Consider the following 16,696-nt stretch of genomic DNA (forward strand, 5'->3'; position numbering starts at 1 on the left):
CAAAAGAAAATGACATGGTATCCCCTTGCACGTAAGACAAGGCTATTTGGTGTCGTGCACACTACTGTCTGGTAAAAGGACTTAGATTTCATTCATTAAAGTATGAAGTGTGTTCATGTGTTGATGGTTACTTGTCAGTGTCACTAAAACAAATTATATGCGGGAAAAACCAAGAGGGTGCCATCTTGCCAACACACCTTTTAAAGTTGTGGAGCAGAAATTAGTTCACATGTTAGTGGTGTTCCAATAGTGGCCCATTCTCTACAGACTTAAGGCCATCTGGTAGGGAATACCTCAGAGTAAGTATCCAGGTCTCTGTGAAACGGGACTAGATTTGGCAGGCTTAATGGTTAAACCCAGTGCGACCATATGGACTGACAATCCCGGGAGCAGTACAATAGCAGTGGTCTCAAATCTAGGATTACCCTGTTAAAAAATGGAGGTCAAATGCTAAGTAGCATGTGGCTCAGTCAAAACCCAAACCCAGCCCTTGTAGGAAGTGTCCCAACTCCACTCCACTCCACTCCACTCCACTCCATGCCACTCCACTCCACTCCACTCCACGCCCCGCCCCTCATCTCCACTCCACGCCCCGCCACTCCACTCCACTCCATGCCACTCCACTCCACTCCACTCCACGCCCCGCCCCTCAACTCCACTCCACTCCACGCTACTCCACTCCACTCCACGCCCCGCCCCTCAACTCCACTCCACGCCACTCCACGCCACTCCACGCCACGCCACGCCACTCCACTCAACTCCACTCCACGCTACTCCACGCCACTCCACTCCACTCCACTCCACTCCACTCCACGCTACTCCACGCCACTCCACTCCACTCCACTCCACGCCACTCCACTCCACGCCACTCCACGCCACTCCACTCCACTCCACGCCCCGCCCCTCCCCTCCCCTCAACTCCACTCCACTCCACGCCCCGCCACTCCACTCCACTCCACTCCACGCCACTCAACTCCACTCAACTCCACTCAACTCCACTCCACTCCACTCCACTCCACTCCACTCCACGCCACTCCACTCCACTCCACGCCACGCCACTCCACGCCCTGCTCCGCCCCTCCACTCTTACACAGTAAGATACCCCTGTGAAGCCCCACCCTCAGCGTGCACAGTAAGATACCCCTGTGAAGCCCCACCCTCAGCGTGCACAGTAAGATACCCCTGTGAAGCCCCACCCTCAGCGTGCACAGTAAGATACCCCTGTGAAGCCCCACCCTCAGCGTGCACAGTAAGATACCCCTGTGAAGCCCCACGCTCAGCGTGCACAGTAAGATACCCCTGTGAAGCCCCACGCTCAGCGTGCACAGTAAGATACCCCTGTGAAGCCCCACCCTCAGCGTGCACAGTAAGATACCCCTGTGAAGCCCCACCCTCAGCGTGCACAGTAAGATACCCCTGTGAAGCCCCACCCTCAGCGTGCACAGTAAGATACCCCTGTGAAGCCCCACCCTCAGCGTGCACAGTAAGATACCCCTGTGAAGCCCCACCCTCAGCGTGCACAGTAAGATACCCCTGTGAAGCCCCACCCTCAGCGTGCACAGTAAGATACCCCTGTGAAGCCCCACCCTCAGCGTGCACAGTAAGATACCCCTGTGAAGCCCCACCCTCAGCGTGCACAGTAAGATACCCCTGTGAAGCCCCACGCTCAGCGTGCACAGTAAGATACCCCTGTGAAGCCCCACCCTCAGCGTGCACAGTAAGATACCCCTGTGAAGCCCCACCCTCAGCGTGCACAGTAAGATACCCCTGTGAAGCCCCACCCTCAGCGTGCACAGTAAGATACCCCTGTGAAGCCCCACCCTCAGCGTGCACAGTAAGATACCCCTGTGAAGCCCCGCCCTCAGCGTGCACAGTAAGATACCCCTGTGAAGCCCCACACTCAGCGCGCAGCAGGCGGGGCAGGTGCATAACGGGCCGGGGTGCTTGGGAATGCCCCGATCCGCTTACGGGATTAGAGTGTCCCAATCCGCCTGGCTGCACCCATGAGCTTCCCCCGGGGAGAGGGCCTTGTGATCCAGCTCTGGGCCGGTGTTTTGGGTGTTTTGGGGAGAGTTGCTGCATATGCCAGCTCAACGCCTACCATGAACTCTTCCTGGGCCTGTCAGTCTAGTGCCAACGCCGTTCTGTCTGTCCATCTGAGTAAGCATGGCGGTGTGACCTTAATAATAATAACTGTTTTTCACTCATTCAATGACAATGTGGACCCTGGTTATGAATGGTCCCAACTGGTGTTTGATGGCTGATATCATTTCTGTCCACCATTTTGAGAAGTGCATTGAGTCATTTAAAAAAAAAAAAAAAACACCATGTAAATACTATTATTATACCATTATTATTTACCACAAATTTAGTGAAATCGTTTGTTAAACTTAAAAGGTAAACAACACTGAGTTTGATTGAATGTTTTACTTAAATTTACTTAAGTTTTTACCAAAATATTCTGAAAAAATATTACATTTAGTCCATTCTAGATTGTACCCATTCCTGAACTCGACAGGACTTTAATCCTGGGTTTCGTTTGCAGTTGGATAAACTCGCCACTAGTTTTTAACCTTTGACTTTGAAATGGAGATATCCACTGGTCGACCGTTAGCTATTTTGTACCACAAACGCCTCCACCTTTATATTCTTTATTTTGTATGCCTCAGCACTAACAGCGGTTCTCTTTTCAAATGCTAATCCACGTCATAAATTACAACATTGTTCTTAACAACAATACTCCAATTCCGCTGGACAGCAGGTCCGTAGGTTCTACTTCGCGTGTTGGGAAGTCACGTCTTGAATTGAACTCATATCATGAACTGAACTCACATGTACACACTGTTAATAGCCCATACATCAGAAGAAATGTCATTGTAAATGACGTGTTTTTCCTACTTGGATTTTTTTGCGACCACGCAGCTTTGGTCAAAGTGCACGGAGGAATCGCATCCATAAGCGAAGCTTTGTTTTGCGTGTTTCCACCCGTTATTCATCCGCCTTATGTTTGACATTTGCAGAAGTGCCTGGGTTCCTGCACATCCACAGCCGTACATTATTCTTCCTGAATCGCGGTATTCACTGTCTTGCTGTGGCTACAGATGCTGACAGATTCCTGAAACGAAGCCTCTTTGTGCAGAATTACCCTCCCACTTAATCAACCGCTCGCCTCTTTGTGTTCCCCCTCAATCTCCACATTTTTCGGACTTGGAAAACTCTGGCTGGCATTTTAGCCCACTTTGAAACTCGACTGTTATAGCAGATGGATAGAATTGAGAATCTGCGACGACTTTTGCACCAAAGGGAGCTCTTGTGTTTTTTTTTAGTTTTTTTTATCATCTTACTAGGGGCGCATGATGTCGGAACAATGGGGTCATTGTGCGCAGGACCCGTCCGAACAAGATGGGTTTTGTAGTGACCGCTGCGGAATCACTTTATTAATCGAAGCGTCCCACGCACGGTATCCCATAATCCCCCGCTCCTCCCCAGGGCAGCGTCTCGAGCATTTCAGGCAGACGGGACTCTGTCGCTTCCACAAAGACCGGAGAAGTCTGTTTACGGGAACACGTTAATGATCAGGCCTGGATGTATTATCTCGTATCTTGTGTTTTGTGATGTGGTAAGTTCACAGCAGTTTATCTGCGCTTTGATAGCTTTAAAAAAAAGTTATTATGATTGTTATTATGATTATTATGATTATTATTATTATTATTATTATTCATGTGGTGGGAATACTGTTGTTACATGCTCATCTGTGCAGTGGGCCATATTGACAAGAATAACTCGAAACCTGCGGCTAAATAAACCACGTTGGCCGCCCCGTTGTTCTGTAATTTTAAACATTTTCAATTGCAGACAATTGCTTGCATATTTGCACAATATTTCTTCAAAACACTTGGATAATTATTTTACAGCCTGCTGTCTGTAGAATTGCAGAATGTGTGTAATGTGCAGATATCTATGTCTCCCCCCCCCCCCCCCCCCCCATTGGGCGGTGTTCAGAGGTGTTCAGAGCCTGTGTTCTACCTCCATGCTGTGTATTGTGTGCACACAGAGTGCTCAGGTGGTCTGGCTGGGTGCCTGGGGGACCCCCCCCCCCCAAAGCCTGAACCCTCTATTGTGGCAGCCCTTTGGGGCTGAGCGAGGGGGAGGGTTATAGATAATCCCTCGTGTCCTACAAGGAGCACAGACAGAGTGGGCCGTTACTGACCGTGAACCAATAACTAACCTCTCAGCCTTCAGCTCTACTCCACACCAACCTCTGCACATTGTATAAGAGGGGCCTTTTCAGCGGCGGTGTAGGCCTGTGGTGTAGGTCTAGTGGTGTAGGTCTGTGGTGTAGGGAAATGTTTTGGGTCTAGTGGTGTCGGTCTGTGGTGTAGGGAAATGTTTTTGGTCTAGTGGTGTAGGTCTGTGGTGTAGGGAAATGTTTTAGGTCTAGTGGTGTATGTCTGTGGTGTAGGGAAATGTTTTGGGTCTAGTGGTGAATGTCTGTGGTGTAGGGAAATGTTTTAGGTCTAGTGGTGTATGTCTGTGGTGTAGGGAAATGTTTTAGGTCTAGTGGTGTAGGTCTGTGGTGTAGGGAAATGTTTTAGGTCTAGTGGTGCTTTGTGAATGATGAATGAATGCAGCTGTAACACCTACCTCTGTTTCTCTGCAGAACCCGAGAGCTGTACGCTCCTGAGATCCAGCATGGCCATTCAGGGGGGAGTCCAGGTATGTCGAATGCTGTCAGCAAAACAACCAATCCAATATAATGTAACTGGAACCACGGGGAGTTGAGTAGCGCTGGTGTAGGCTGCAGGCTGCCCCCTTACATTCGGGCGGCGTGTCTAACCCTTCTCCTCTTTCTCCACAGATGTGGTTTGGGGAGAAGTTTGACGCCCCCGCCCTGAGTCCTCGCAGCCCCCTGACTCCGCGCCATGGCCCAGGATTGGCCGATGTCTTCCAGTACGACCAATGGCTGTCCGTGCGCCACGAGGCCTCCCTGGTGCCCATGCAGGAGGACCTGGCCATATGGCTGACGGGCATTCTGGGTAAATCTCAGTCTCAAGGGGGCTCACTCACATTCTATCCTCCTTTTTTCTTTTACTTGCTCCTGACCTGGAAATAGATTGAGGTTCGCTATCTTTAAGGACATTCCAACTGTAAATGTTCCTTCTAGGAGTAGAAGTTAGGAACTCCCAATCCGTCTTTTGAGGAAGAAAATATCAGCGCATCCTTTGCAGAGGTATTTTTTCGGAAAGCCTGACGCGTAAGTGATCGACCTGTGATCCACCTCTCCCCATCGGCCACGTCTGTAACTGACGTGGCTTGGAACTGACGTTTGAAGGAGCCAGGACATCCCGTTTGCCTAATTCACGTTTTCTCGATTTCCCCATCTTCATTTATTTTTCTTGCCGCTTAGCCTCTCCCGACAGTGGAGCTAGGAGTAGATGCAAGAGCAAGAAAAAAGATGAGAACAGTAAGCTTTAGTTTATCTTTCTCACTGCTGCTGTTCCCTGAAGCTACCATGACGTGTTTCAGATGGCTAACGTTAGCTTACGTTCGTCAACTTATTCAAACTTTTTTTATCTTTGCCACGAACGTTAGCTAACGTTAACTAACAGTTTGAAAAGGTAGTGTGCTGCGAACAAAAATGACTGCTGATGGGGATGGGTAAAGCAGAGAGAACAAAATATACATTTGGCTGTTATAATACACTTTAATGAATGTACTATTTGGTCTTACCTTCAAAAGGTAAACATGAGCTAGCTGGCAATGTTCGACCCAAGTCACATCCATTGTGACAGTGACCGTTTGCTGTACATAGTTTTCCATGAACGTTTGCTGTCTTGAACGCACGTCTGGTGTGTTCCCCTTTCCCTGACCTGTCCCTGCAGTTTTAAAAACTCTGACAGTTTTATTACTGTTTTGGCCAAGAGCCCATACAACCTTCCATGCCTTTTAAGATTTGCCAAGGAATCCTATTTATCAAATTTGGGCAATCTTCTCTATCCTGCTGAGATGAAGCAGAAAAAAAGGTTTTATTAGTATTTTAAAAAACTTTTTTTTTTTTTAAACCTAATATCAGTGCCTAGGGGAATAAAAGCGTCTGGCAGTAAAATGCAGGAATTCGAAAGTACTAGATTTAATTTTTATTGAATCTCCCGTGTCGTTTACTGTAGGTTTTGGTTATATGGTTGAATATAATGGGCTATAATGAGGGCTCTGTCTCACCGAAACTCCCAAACGAGGACCATGCGGTAGTGTTTGAGTGTCTCTGGCTCCTGATTGGTTCTCCTCAACTCTTGAGGCACATTCACATTTAATTGCAGTGGTCTGGAAACAAAACCCTAACCCTAACCCTAACCCTAACCCTAACTCTAACTCTTTTTACTTCAGTCCATGTTCCAGGTTGGGGCAGGGTCCGGGTTTTACCTGGTGCTGTCCTCCCTCTGACTCCGTGATCCTGCTCTGTGATAGGTCCATGGGTTTGGAGCTCACTGTTTGTGCCCCTACAGGAGAGGAGGTGCGGGCGGACTGCTTCATGACGGAGCTGCAGAACGGTGTGAGGCTGTGTCAGATGGCATCGGAGCTGCAGAGAAAGGTGGCGCAGAGCTGCCACCCTGAGCGCTGGGAGGTTAGTCTGCCTTGTGCAGCGGTGCTTACGAACAGGCCACTTACGAACAGGCCACTTACGAACAGGCCACTTATGAACAGGCCACTTATGAACAGGCCACTTATGAACAGGCCACTTATGAACAGGCCACTTATGAACAGGCCTCTTATGAACAGGCCTCTTACGACCACGCCTCTTACGAACAGGCCACTTATGAACAGGCCTCTTATGAACAGGCCTCTTACGAACAGGCCTCTTACGACCACGCCTCTTACGAACAGGCCACTTATGAACAGGCCTCTTACGACCACGCCTCTTATGACCACGCCACTTCTGAACTGGCCACTTACGAACAGGCCACGTACGAACACGTCATGTACGAACACATCACTTCCGAACACGCCACTTACGAACTTGTCACTTACGAACACGGCACTCCAGCCTCTATGTGAGGTGAGGGAGTTCAAAATGGTGCCCTCAAAAATGTGAGTAAAATGTGATTTTTCAAATTTTGACACTAGAACAAGATGGCTGATGGTCAAGTGTACTATTTAGTAAATAGGCAACCATTTCGGAACGCAGCCTCAGTCTCCTGTTGCGTACTTCCTGTTCCGTACTTCCTGCAGTGTTTTCCTATGAAGCGGGTCGTGTGCAGAAAAGACGCCTCCCCGGGCTCCTTCTTCGCCCGGGACAACACCGCCAACTTCCTGCGCTGGTGCCGGCATGTGGGCGTCGATGAAACCTTCCTGTTCGAGTCCGAGGGCTTGGGTAAGGGTTCCGTTGCGTCCTGCCTTACAGCCGTCGATGTGTGCCTTGTGGAAATTGTGAAATTCTGTTGAAATGAGGACTGCGGGATTTGCTGGGAACTTTGTTGAACTCTTACATGACATCCTTAATACACTCAACAGCTTATTTTATAATCCTGGAAAGGTATTAGGCCATTACATGCTTACATACATACTTAGTCAAACATACAGTACATACTTATTTTCTCTTAGCACACTGTCAGATAGTGGTGTAATAATCACACAAAATAAGAATAAAAGCCAGTAGTGTTATGTAATTTGTTTCATGTTTTTTTAATTTCTCTTCTCAGTCTTGCACAGGGAGCCTCGGCAGGTGTGTCTGTGCTTGCTGGAGATCGGGAGGATCGTGTCGAAGTAAGTCCTGCTCCTGGTTCACACGCAATGTTAAAGCGCATGGTTCACTTTCTGCCATTTTAACAATATTATTTCAGTGTTACTCTGTGTGTGGAAGGAGCCGGACGGGTCTGCAGTGAAGGTTATGGGCGTGTTACGGGTCTGCAGTAAAGGATATGGGCATGTTACAGGTCTGCAGTGAAGGATATGGGTGTGTTACAGGTCTGCAGTAAAGGATATGGGTGTGTTACGGGTCTGCAGTGAAGGATATGGGCATGTTACAGGTCTGCAGTGAAGGATATGGGCATGTTACAGGTCTGCAGTAAAGGATATGGGCGTGTTACGGGTCTGCAGTGAAGCATATGGGCGTGTTACAGGTCTGCAGTAAAGGATATGGGCGTGTTACAGGTCTGCAGTGAAGGATATGGGCGTGTTACAGGTCTGCAGTGAAGCATATGGGCGTGTTACAGGTCTGCAGTGAAGGATATGGGCGTGTTACAGGTCTGCAGTGAAGGATATGGGCGTGTTACGGGTCGGTCTCCAGTAAAGGATATGGGCCTGTTACAGGTCTGCAGTAAAGGATATGGGCCTGTTACGGGTCTGCAGTAAATGATATGGGCCTGTTACGGGTCTGCAGTAAAGGATATGGGCGTGTTACAGGTCTGCAGTAAAGGATATGGGCCTGTTACAGGTCTGCACTAAAGGATATGGGCCTGTTACGGGTCTGCAGTAAATGATATGGGCCTGTTACGGGTCTGCAGTAAAGGATATGGGCGTGTTACAGGTCTGCAGTAAAGGATATGGGCCTGTTACAGGTCTGCACTAAAGGATATGGGCCTGTTACGGGTCTGCAGTGAAGGTTATGGGCCTGTTACGGGTCTGCAGTGAAGGTTATGGGCCTGTTACAGGTCTGCAGTAAAGGATATAGGCGTGTTATGGGTCTGCAGTGAAGGATATAGGCGTGTTATGGGTCTGCAGTGAAGGATATGGGCGTGTTATGGGTCTGCAGTGAAGGATATGGGCGTGTTATGGGTCTGCAGTGAAGGTTATGGGCGTGTTATGGGTCTGCAGTGAAGGATATGGGCGTGTTATGGGTCTGCAGTGAAGGATATGGGCGTGTTATGGGTCTGCAGTGAAGGATATAGGCCTGTTACAGGTCTGCAGTAAAGGATATGGGCGTGTTACAGATCTGCAGTAAAGGATATGGGTGGTGTTCTTGTTGAGTCCAGGTTTGGGGTGGAGCCCCCTGCCCTAGTCAAGCTGGAGAAGGAGATTGAACTGGAGGAATCTCGACTGCTGTCCAGCAGCCCGGCTCCTGCCATTAAGACCTTCACTGTGTGCTGCCGGCATGGGAGTCTTTACCAGGCGGTACGTCCTCAAGCTTGTCTCCAGTCCCCACCCACCACCTCTCCACCAATCACACCCACCATCTCTCCACCAATCACACCCACCATCTCTCCACCAATCACCACCCACCACCCACCACCTCTCCACCAATCACCACCCACCACCCCTCCACCAATCACCACCCCCCACCCCTCCACCAATCACCACCTACCACCCACCACCAAACACCACCCCTCCACCAAACACCACCCCCCACCCCTCCACCAATCACCACCCACCACCAAACACCAATCACCAATCACCACCCACCCCCTCTCCACCAATCACCACCCACCCCCTCTCCACCAATCACCACCCACACCCCTCCACCAATCACCACCCACCACCAAACACTAATCACCACCCACCACCCCTCCACCAGGTGTTTGTGTTTTGTTTGGGTGGTGTTGGAGGCTGGGGTTTGTGTTGGAGTTTGAGGCTGGGGTTTGGGTTGGAGTTTGAGGCTGGGGTTTGTGTTGGAGTTTGAGCTGTTTATTTTGGGTGGGTGGTGTTGGCTGGATTTTGAGGTGTTCATCTTGGCAGGTTGAGGATATGGTCCAGGACCCTCCCTGTGACTGCGCTAACAGGTTGTCCATAGAGTACCTCTCAGAGGGCCGCTACAGACTTGGGGATAAGATCCTCTTCATACGGGTAAGACCTGCTGCCCCGCTGCACGTGTGTGGATCACCATGTATGCATGCTCAGCCCTTTCACTCCTGCACTGTCTGTGTGTTCCTGTGTCTGTGTGTTCCTGTGTCTGTGTGTTCCTGTGTCTGCATGTTCCTGTGTCTGCGTGTTCCTGTGTCTGCGTGTTCCTGTGTCTGCGTGTTCCTGTGTCTGCGTGTTCCTGTGTCTGCGTGTTCCTGTGTCTGCGTGTTCCTGTGTCTGTGTGTTCCTGTGTCTTTGTGTTCCTGTGTCTTTGTGTTCCTGTGTCTGTGTGTTCCTGTGTCTGCGTGTTCCTGTGTCTGCGTGTTCCTGTGTCTGCGTGTTCCTGTGTCTGCATGTTCCTGTGTCTGCGTGTTCCTGTGTCTGTGTGTTCCTGTGTCTGTGTGTTCCTGTGTCTGCGTGTTCCTGTGTCTGTATGTTCCTGTGTCTGTGTGTTCCTGTCGGAATATAGCTGTGTTTCTGGTAGTCCCGTCTCTTCATCGCGTGTGTGCGTAATGATAAAACGGGTTGTTTCGATCCTGGATGCTGATTGGCTGTGACTGCATTATTCAAACACAAGCACAAACCATAACTTGCAAACAATATTCCAAAGTAAATAATATTGTGTCATCAAGCTGTAACCGTTTTATAAATGCTTCGCGTTGTGCCAAACAACTGTATTTACAATAATGCACGGGCTCTTGTGCCCGATTGCTTAATTGCCCCATATTTTTATATGGAGACATTGCACTATTCATTTATACATTGTATGAATGTCCTAACATGAGTCATTCATTCATTCTCATTCAAGTTTAGTGTCTCAAGAGTTTCAGTGTAATGTGGAGATACATTATTTTTCTTGGTACGCTTCTAATAATACATAATTAATTTCTGTCCGTTTACTTTAATGTATTCTGTCAAACGGTCTCCTTAGCTTTGTTTTCTGTGACAGTGATAAGGCATCTGAACTCGTAGCCTGCTTAGGGGGACAGCTGCCAAGCACGGTGTCATCATCGTAGTCTGACTCAGACCGGCACAGCTACGCTAATCTCTGGGTTACTATTGAGCAAATCCACTTTGTGACCTGGATTACTCCACACTCCTGTCTGTTTCCAAACAGAACTGGACACACAAAAACAACATCCTGTGGTCACAGGAGGTCGGCGTGCGTAACTGTTCTACAGGCAGGACCCTGTGTGTTCTACAGGCCGGACCCTGTGTGTTCTACAGGCCGGAGCCTGTGTGTTCTACAGGCAGGACCCTGTGTGTTCTACAGGCCGGAGCCTGTGTGTTCTACAGGCCGGAGCCTGTGTGTTCTACAGGCCGGAGCCTGTGTGTTCTACAGGCAGGACCCTGTGTGTTCTACAGGCCGGAGCCTGTGTGTTCTACAGGCCGGAGCCTGTGTGTTCTACAGGCCGGAGCCTGTGTGTTCTACAGGCCGGAGCCTGTGTGTTCTACAGGCAGGACCCTGTGTGTTCTACAGGCCGGAGCCTGTGTGTTCTACAGGCCGGAGCCTGTGTGTTCTACAGGCCGGAGCCTGTGTGTTCTACAGGCCGGAGCCTGTGTGTTCTACAGGCCGGAGCCTGTGTGTTCTACAGGCCGGAGCCTGTGTGTTCTACAGGCCGGAGCCTGTGTGTTCTACAGGCCGGAGCCTGTGTGTTCTACAGGCAGGACCCTGTGTGTTCTACAGGCCGGAGCCTGTGTGTTCTACAGGCCGGAGCCTGTGTGTTCTACAGGCCGGAGCCTGTGTGTTCTACAGGCCGGAGCCTGTGTGTTCTACAGGCCGGAGCCTGTGTGTTCTACAGGCCGGAGCCTGTGTGTTCTACAGGCAGGACCCTGTGTGTTCTACAGGCCGGAGCCTGTGTGTTCTACAGGCCGGAGCCTGTGTGTTTTACAGGCAGGACCCTGTGTGTTCTACAGGCAGGACCCTGTGTGTTCTACAGGCAGGACCCTGTGTGTTCTACAGGCCGGAGCCTGTGTGTTCTACAGGCCGGAGCCTGTGTGTTCTACAGGCCGGAGCCTGTGTGTTCTACAGGCCGGAGCCTGTGTGTTCATGCAGGCCCACTGCCACTGTGCCATTGCTCTTACGTGGTTATTTGAACATTTAAAGGGGAAAGAGGGTCGTCCAGTTTCCAGTGTAGTGGTGTTGGGAGTCTCAACGCGAGTACGCAGAGCTAACCTTGATTGGCTTCACCGGACGACATACAGAGAGAGTGCAGATGTGATTATTATTATTATTTCATCCTGTTTCATTACAGCTGTCTCAGCAACATGGCTCATCTCACTAGTTTATCCATGTGCTGATTTAGCTGTGTCTGTCTGTCAGCTGATTTTGCTGTCTCACTCTCCCCTCTCTCCCCCTCTCTCTCCCCCCTCTCCCTCTCTCCCCTCTCTCTCTCTCCCCCCTCTCCCTCTCTCCCCTCTCTCCCTCTCCCCCCTCTCCCCCCCCTCTCCCCCTTTCCCCAGATGCTCCATGGGAAGCACGTGATGGTGCGTGTGGGGGGGGGCTGGGACACTCTGCAGGGCTTCCTGATGAAGTATGACCCGGGGCGCGTGCTGCAGTTCACCGCCCTGGAGCAGAAGGTCCTGTCCTTCCAGAAGGGCCCCGCGGGCCCCTCCCCAGCCCCCAGCCCCCCGCCCCCCATGGACCCGCTCTCCGCCGTGGACCTGCCTGCCTTCTCCGCCAAACCCGGCAACAGCTCCCCCGCCCCCCTCGCCCGCACGCAAGGCCCCTCCCCCGCCCCCGCCACTCCCCCCCTCCCCCGACACAAAGCCCCCCCCCAAAAGCCCCCCTTCCACCCCCTAGCTCGCCCCGTTTCAGACACTCCCGCCAGGCGCTGCGTGCCCCTGGGCCCCCCCTCCGCCCTGCGGAGGCCCCCGCTGTCGCCTCTCACCAGCCCCCCCGCCCCGTTCAGGCTGAAGACCTCCCCCCGGGGGGTCCTGTCCCAGGCCAGGAGCCCCGTGTCCTCTGAACCGTCCTGTAAATACCCCAAACCTTCCAGCACCCCCACCACGCCCCTGCCCCGCCCCGCCCTGTCGCCCGCTTCCGCCCGAGCCCCGCCTCCCTCCTCTCACAGGCCGGCTGCTGCCCCGCCCCAAACCCTGCTGCCCCCGTCGACGGGATGCCAGCGGGACGCCCAGAAAACCAGGAGACTGCCCACTCCGTGCAGATCTGGGTGTACTGCCCCCGCCAGAACACGGACCCTCGCCTCCCGAACTCGTAGCCCCCTGTCCAGACCCCCTGCCCCCCTGCGGGGCGTGGACGCTCCCGCCCGGGAGGCTAGGCCTGCGCCTGTCCCGAGCCACGCTCTGGCTCCTGCAGTCACGGGGGCCCTGAGGACGGTTCCCATGGTTACGAAGGTGGGACAGAGACTGCTGCCCCCATCCCACACCACAGCTCCAGGGAGGGGCACCCCAAAACCCACCACAGCTCCAGGGAGGAGCGCCCCAAAACCCACCACAGCTCCAGGGAGGGGCACCCCAAAACCCACCACAGCTCCAGGGAGGAGCGCCCCAAAACCCACCACAGCTCCAGGGAGGGGCACCCCAAAACCCACCACAGCTCCAGGGAGGAGCGCACCAAAACCCACCCAAGCTCCAGGGAGGGGCACCCCAAAACCCACCACAGCTACAGGGAGGAGCGCCCCAAAACCCACCACAGCTCCAGGGAGGGGCACCCCAAAACCCACCACAGCTCCAGGGAGGAGTGCCCCAAAACCCGCCACAGCTCCGGGGAGGAGCACCCCAAAACCCACCACAGCTCCGGGGAGGAGCACCCCAAAACCCACCACAGCTCCTGGGAGGGGCACCCCAAAACCCACCACAGCTCCTGGGAGGGGCACCCCAAAACCCACCACAGCTCCTGGGAGGGGCACCCCAAAACCCACCACAGCTCCTGGGAGGGGAACCCCAAAACCCACCACAGCTGCGGTCCCAGCCAAACCAATAGTCATCTCGACTACAAAAACCAGCCTCTCCTCCAGCAAGAGAGCGTCTCGCTCCAAGAGGAGCCCAGAGTCAAAGAAGAAACAGGACTCTTACTTTGAAATGAACGGCAAGAAGAAGCAAAGGAGCTAAAATACACATACAAAGAAACGCAGAAACTTCTATTTGGTGGGACTTGCATACATTTACCAAATGAATTATGTACTCAAACCAGCAAGCCACTGAACATAACCAAGCATATTTTTCAAAGATAATATCAGGAATATGAGGCACTTGAATGGCGAGACCAGCATGCTTATGTTAACCATGTCTTTTATGGATTTGCACACAATTTTCCTCCCAACTAATATTCTACATTCTAACAAATGTAGAATTTGGTTTTGTATACTTTTAAATTAATTTATCATTTTACATTCGTTTTTAAGTGCCATTTCATTAGAGTCAAAAATAATGCTTTGTTGTCTCCACTAATGTGCGAACACGTTAGACCTGACACACGTTTTGTTTTTGATGCCAGGGGCACAAAACGACAGGTCACAGGAAAGAGGTCACAGGAAAGTATGTTGCAGGCTTTTTGTTTCTCCCATTGGTAATGACTTGCGTTTAATCCTTCCCCGCCGTTATGAATGCAGTGACACATTCGCAACAGTTATCATCATAATGCATTTTCCCCAAGACAAAAACACACATGCTCTGGAATAGGATTTTTGTAACGGTGATACAGTAGCTGCAACCAAATTCATTGATTGTAAACGATCAAAACTGGAACCTACCGTTTTTTGGCTTTCGGTTTAACCATTTATCTTTTTGTAAATTCGTGTTTATTTCCATGTTTTGTATGGCTTATAGATAAGGGGGGTGAAGACAGCGTTACTGTAGCGATGGTGCTTTAAAGGGATGAACTTTGCACAAATTAGAAAGTGTTAACTGTGCCTTACAATTACACAATTATACAACTGGCTGTAGAATGTTTTATGAAATATTTGTATGGAAATTTGTATTAGTTGCTATTTTGCTCAGACTTAGGAGGAAGTTAGTCCAAGGCTCATGGGGTTTTTGATTCTCAATTACACTTAGGGCCATCTTGAGATACTACTGATCACCGCCCAGTGTGTTTGTATAGATGCAGTGTTAAGAGTAGCACAAACGATGGGTTGTATGTAAGAATTGTTTTGTTTGTTATGTCTGCAGAGCACATAGGTTTTAGACCTATTTCTAAATGTCTTCCGTTTCTGTTCTCCGTGTTATCATTGTGCATGCTGTCCATGTTTGTGTTGTGTACTCGATCTCTTTGACCCGTCAGATCGTTTTAGCTTTTTTCTGCACTTTATGAAAACTTTTCAGTTTGTGTCGAGAACCTGCACTTGGTTATGTACAGTGTCCATACATCTTTAAATAAAATTATAATCAATATTGACTTTTTGCCCACAAAATGGTACTTGAAAACTTTTCATTTTGTTATAATGACCAATTTAAAGGCTATGATACCCATCCACAAATTGCAAACAATCATTTCAAGATGTCAGAACTATACACTAAACCCAATATTCAGCTGATATTATGTACCCCTTATCCATTATATTAAAACATTTAAAATTATGTTACTGTAAGTCTATGAAACGGTTCTGAAGGTCATTGCTATGTGCAGTTGCTATTTCCAAGAGAAATGGAGTAGCCCATTTTGAAAAGAATGTGAAATGTAAAATTGACTCATCAAGTTTGAACTTCTAGGACAACAGCAGAAATTTCAAATATATCCCACACATTAAAGGAAATGTCTGTAAGATTTAGGCCTTAACATTAAAATCTAAAATTCAATTTTTTTCATTTGAATGCAAATTGTTGGTCTATATTAGTGATGGGGAAAATGAACCAGTTGAACAATGAAATATTTTAACAAATTGATTCCAAAAACTGTTATTAAATGCTCAGACCTTCAGCTCCAGCATTGAAGGGCTACATTGTCTGACCATTGCATACTGTAAAATTACTACACAGAACAAGAATTTAGCATGGTGTAATTTTTTTGAAAATATTTGTGATTACTAAAATCTGTAATCAATAAATCTCTAAAGGTCACGAGGGAATTGTCTGTTTTTTGTTAAAGGTACATTAGGTAATTTTGGACTTCTAACGATCAAGAGAGGAATAGCAGCAACAAACCTCTTCAAACCACAACACTGTTTATCCCTCCCCCTACTGTGGCAATTAGAACCAACTTTCAACCAATGAGCTTGGGTTATTGTACCGATATACAATGTTTTGGTACAGAGTGCCAGCCCGTCAACTGTATATTTAGAAACCCAAATTTAAGGACTATAAACACAGGCAGAGGGTGAGTCACATGTCTGTGAGCCTTTTTCAATGATAGGAACGGATTTAGAGTGGTCTTGTAACAATGTTTTAACACACAAATCTTACCTATCGTACCATTAATTATCTTGCACTAGCTTCCTAGTACAATGACTGAATGATAAATATGTGTACATTTTCTATAAATCGCAGTATTTTTTCTCTTTTGGAAGCATATATAAGCTCAAGATATGAATATAATATGAGCCCAATACAGAGCCTTGTGGAACACCACATGGTAGAGCAGCTGACGATGACAAAACAACTTAAAAATATATTCTTATATACTCTTAGAGAGTGTTTATTTTTTAATCTCTTATACCATGGCTACAGCCAAAATGCATATATATATTATTAGCTTATACTACCTTCTTGAGTGTTTGTATGAATATTTAGCGTGAAATCATAAAACATTTTAAATGTTATAAAACAGGATTTTCAATTGCAAATTGGCATACGGTTATACGGAAAGTGCATTTAGCAACCGTTATTGTGAAGTACTAGTCATAGCTGCCAGCTGTGTCAATCACTCTAAGCCACATAACTAGGCAGCACTACATTAATATTTCAATAACAACTTACTACACCACTGGCCACAAAAATGCTTGGCTAGATGTTATGTGTTGCA

General features: G+C 49.2%; 1 protein-coding gene across 1 annotated transcript in view; it reads left to right on the plus strand.

Moving 5' to 3' along the window:
• The window catches only part of gas2l3 (growth arrest-specific 2 like 3), a 17,623-nt gene extending 1,895 nt beyond the window's left edge, over nucleotides 1-15,728 (plus strand). The window contains exons 2-9 of the mRNA XM_061251813.1: nucleotides 4,661-4,716; nucleotides 4,859-5,036; nucleotides 6,504-6,622; nucleotides 7,228-7,369; nucleotides 7,698-7,761; nucleotides 8,970-9,108; nucleotides 9,670-9,777; nucleotides 12,238-15,728. Coding sequence (XP_061107797.1) covers nucleotides 4,693-4,716; nucleotides 4,859-5,036; nucleotides 6,504-6,622; nucleotides 7,228-7,369; nucleotides 7,698-7,761; nucleotides 8,970-9,108; nucleotides 9,670-9,777; nucleotides 12,238-13,848 — 2,385 coding nt within the window. The 5' untranslated portion in view covers nucleotides 4,661-4,692 and the 3' untranslated portion in view covers nucleotides 13,849-15,728. The remainder of the gene's footprint in view (nucleotides 1-4,660; nucleotides 4,717-4,858; nucleotides 5,037-6,503; nucleotides 6,623-7,227; nucleotides 7,370-7,697; nucleotides 7,762-8,969; nucleotides 9,109-9,669; nucleotides 9,778-12,237) is intronic.
• The last annotated feature ends 968 nt before the right edge of the window (nucleotides 15,729-16,696 follow it).

The sequence above is a fragment of the Conger conger genome, chromosome 8 (genome assembly GCF_963514075.1).
Source record: "Conger conger chromosome 8, fConCon1.1, whole genome shotgun sequence".
Lineage (NCBI taxonomy): Eukaryota > Metazoa > Chordata > Actinopteri > Anguilliformes > Congridae > Conger > Conger conger.